Genomic DNA, 3,432 nt, shown 5'->3' on the forward strand with positions numbered 1-3,432 from the left:
CTATTTGTAATAATTTTCTAGTATATAAAATGATACCTTGTCTACCTCGACCAGTGATTAAAAAATCCACATTTCACTCAACAAGGATTCATCCCAATAAATTTCATTAATTTATATTTCCATCGAGTGGGGAGGAAATATGTTAAATTGGTGATTTGGTTAAAAAAACAAGTATATGTAAGTAATCGAAAATAAAGATTTTCCTTATCTTGTAAAATTAAGCTAATATTTAAAAACAAAATGACACCATAGCTCTTATTTTAAAATGTTTACTTTTTTATTTTTAAATTTCGAGCCTAGTAAGTTATCTGGATAGTACTTTTTGTTAAATAATCAATACATACTGAAAACTTCGTAAGTGGCCTCCTTTTGTCGAGTATACTTTTTTTGATAGTACTGCGTTTTCAAATAAGCAAATTAGGTAACGTCGTATTTAAGCTTCTAACATTTACGGAAAAAAACACTTATAAAACTAATAATAAGCATAACTACGCCACTAAGGGAGCATTTATGAATAGCGTCACATGATAAAGGGACTAAATCATTTTTGTCAAAAGTCTCTTGTCGTTTTATTTCTTTAGTATGTTTATGTTATGATAATTTATTCTAATTAGCTACTGAACAATCTAATACAATTTGCTATACATTTTCTTTTATCTTTTGTTTCAGTTAACGAAAATCCATACAAAATGGATCTCCGTTCCACATTTTTAATTTTATTTCTAGCATGTGCTTCAGTTTACTACTGCAATGCACAAATTCACTTAATAGAAGCGATGCGATCATTTCTACGAGACAGTCGGAATCAATTAATTAATGAACCTGCTGACACAAGAGATATTGATCCGGAATATGATTTTATTATCGTTGGTGCAGGTACAGCCGGCTGTGCTTTAGCTGCCCGATTGTCTGAATTAAAAGATAATACAGTATTATTAATTGAAGCCGGAGGACCTGAAGAATTTATGATGGACATACCAATGATGGCACCTAATTTACAAGGTTCTCCTGCTGATTGGGCATACATGTCAGAACCAGACGGTCGTTGTTGTACGGGCCAGCCAGGTGGTCGATGTTTTTATCCCCGTGGTAAAGTTATGGGTGGATCAAGTGTATTAAACTTCATGATCTATTCACGCGGACATAAAAAAGATTATGATCGTTGGGCCGAAGCTGGATGTAAAGGATGGAGCTATAAAGAAGTTTTACCATATTTTAAAAAATTGGAAAATTTTAAAATCGATGAATACTTTGACCCTGAAGAAAATGGCAAAGGAGGTCCAGTTCATGTTGAACTATCGCCCTACGAAACACCAATTGCCAAAGAAATTTCCAAAGGCTTTTTAAATTTGGGATATAAATATGGAAATGTGAATAAAGCTGATAACAAAGGATTTTCTCGAATGCCTGCAACATTAAAACACGGTACTCGTCACAGTTCAAGCCGAGCATATTTACATCCAATTGCAAATAAACGTCCAAATTTACATGTCAAGAAAAACAGTTTGGTTACCAAAATTTTAATAAACAAGAAAACCAAAACCGCTTATGGAGTCCAATTTTTGAATAATGGCATCACACGCCGAGTCCTTGCAAGAAAGGAAGTGATTGTAAGTGGAGGTGCAATGAACTCCCCTCAATTATTAATGTTATCTGGTATTGGACCAGCACATCATTTAAGATCACTAGGAATTCCAGTTATCCAAAACTCATCAGTCGGTTACAATCTTCAAGACCATATTGCTCTTGGTGGTTTGATATTTGTAACTGAAGGATCCTCAACAACTACACCATTGGATTTAATTCGAAATGATACAATCATCACCGAATATTTTAACCATCATACCGGACCTTTATCCGTACCAGGTGGTTGTGAAGTTATTGGATTAATAGATCCGGATAAGGATGGTATTCCAAAAGTTGAATTGTTAGTTGTATCACAACAAATCATGATGAATTTCTTCTTAAATACACCAATTGCAGCATTTTTGGAACCGTATTTAGCCACATCTATATGGCTTTGTTTACCCATGGTGTTGAAACCATACAGCAGAGGTCGTATAAAGTTGAAGTCCAAGAATCCACTTGACTATCCACTAATTGAACCTAATTATTTTGCTGATGAACGAGACTTAGCCACAATGGTACAGGCTGGTCGAAGAATGCTTGAAATTAACGATAGCCCAGTTATGAAAAGAATCAAATCACGTTTATTACGTTTACCGTTACCAGCTTGCGAACCATTCCCAATTAGATCCGATGAATATTTAGCATGTTTGTCACGCGAAATGACATTTAACATTTACCATCAAAGTGGAACTTGTAGAATGGGACCAGCAAGTGATCCAACCAGTGTTGTTGATCCAAGATTACGTGTTATTGGTGTGAAAAATTTACGTGTTATTGATGTAAGTATTATGCACGAAATACCTTCAGGACACACAAATGGACCAACTTATATGGTAGCAGAAAAAGGTGCTGATATGATTAAAGAAGATTGGGGATATCCAATACCACGAAATGGTAACTGGGCCTATAATCCTATCGACGAACATAAAACGTAAATTACATTCAGTTTTGGGCATTAATAAAATATAACACACTTCAAAATTTCTGTTTTTATTAATATAATCCGTTTGGAAACAACCAATTAAAAATTTTTATTTCTGAATCAAATCAAAATTATTTTTTACATCTTTTTAACCTTTTTTTTTCTTTAAGTTTGTTCTATCATTATTCTTGTACCTCTTAAGATCTTCAATTTTGATAAAACTCAGTATATAAGGTAATTTTGACCCAAAAATACAAAAATCGGGTGCATTTGATGACTGGTCGAATAGTTTTTGAGATACGGGCTCAAATCGATCCAAATATTGCGATATCTCAGAAACTCTGCATTGTAACTTATTATATATGAAATAATTTTTAAAATTGGGTAAGCAGTTAATTCAAAAATGACAATTTTTCATTCAAACTATCATCCCCTTTTCACTACCAAAATTACAGAGTTTCATACAAACTTTCATCCCCAATTTGACCCTCTTAAAGAATGAAGTTTTATGAAAAATGTAAAATTTGTCTCAAACCATGAGCTCATATATCAAGTTTTGTATTTCTTACTTCAAAAATGGCATAGTTTCATATAAACTTTCACCATCTTGAAGAAGGAATTTTTTGAAGATAGTAATACAGAAAACTTTAGTCTTTTGTGGTGAACCAAGCTCATCTTTACATTTGTAACTTCAAAATTGACCAAGTTTCATTCAAAAGGCATGATTGGAATGATAAATGATTTGAAATTGAATGAATTGTGTGTGAGTTTTGTCTCGTAGCCTCGATGAAACACTAAATTAACGCACATTACGTATTTTAATGTGTACAAATTGAAAGAAACGAAATAATACTTCAAGAAAACTGGTTTTTATTATTTGA

The 3,432-nt window shown here is 32.9% G+C and overlaps 1 protein-coding gene across 1 annotated transcript; it reads left to right on the forward strand.

The window, feature by feature from the left end:
- Positions 1–815: 815 nt before the first annotated feature.
- Positions 816–2,593, forward strand: LOC123291595 (glucose dehydrogenase [FAD, quinone]-like; the record flags this gene model as incomplete). The annotated part of the gene is made up of 1 exon (XM_044871933.1): positions 816–2,593. A coding segment is annotated over one exon (1,749 nt), but the record flags the coding sequence as incomplete, so codon positions are not given.
- Positions 2,594–3,432: the final 839 nt, after the last annotated feature.

The sequence above is a fragment of the Chrysoperla carnea genome, chromosome 2, assembly GCF_905475395.1.
Source record: "Chrysoperla carnea chromosome 2, inChrCarn1.1, whole genome shotgun sequence".
Classification (NCBI taxonomy): Eukaryota; Metazoa; Arthropoda; class Insecta; order Neuroptera; family Chrysopidae; genus Chrysoperla; species Chrysoperla carnea.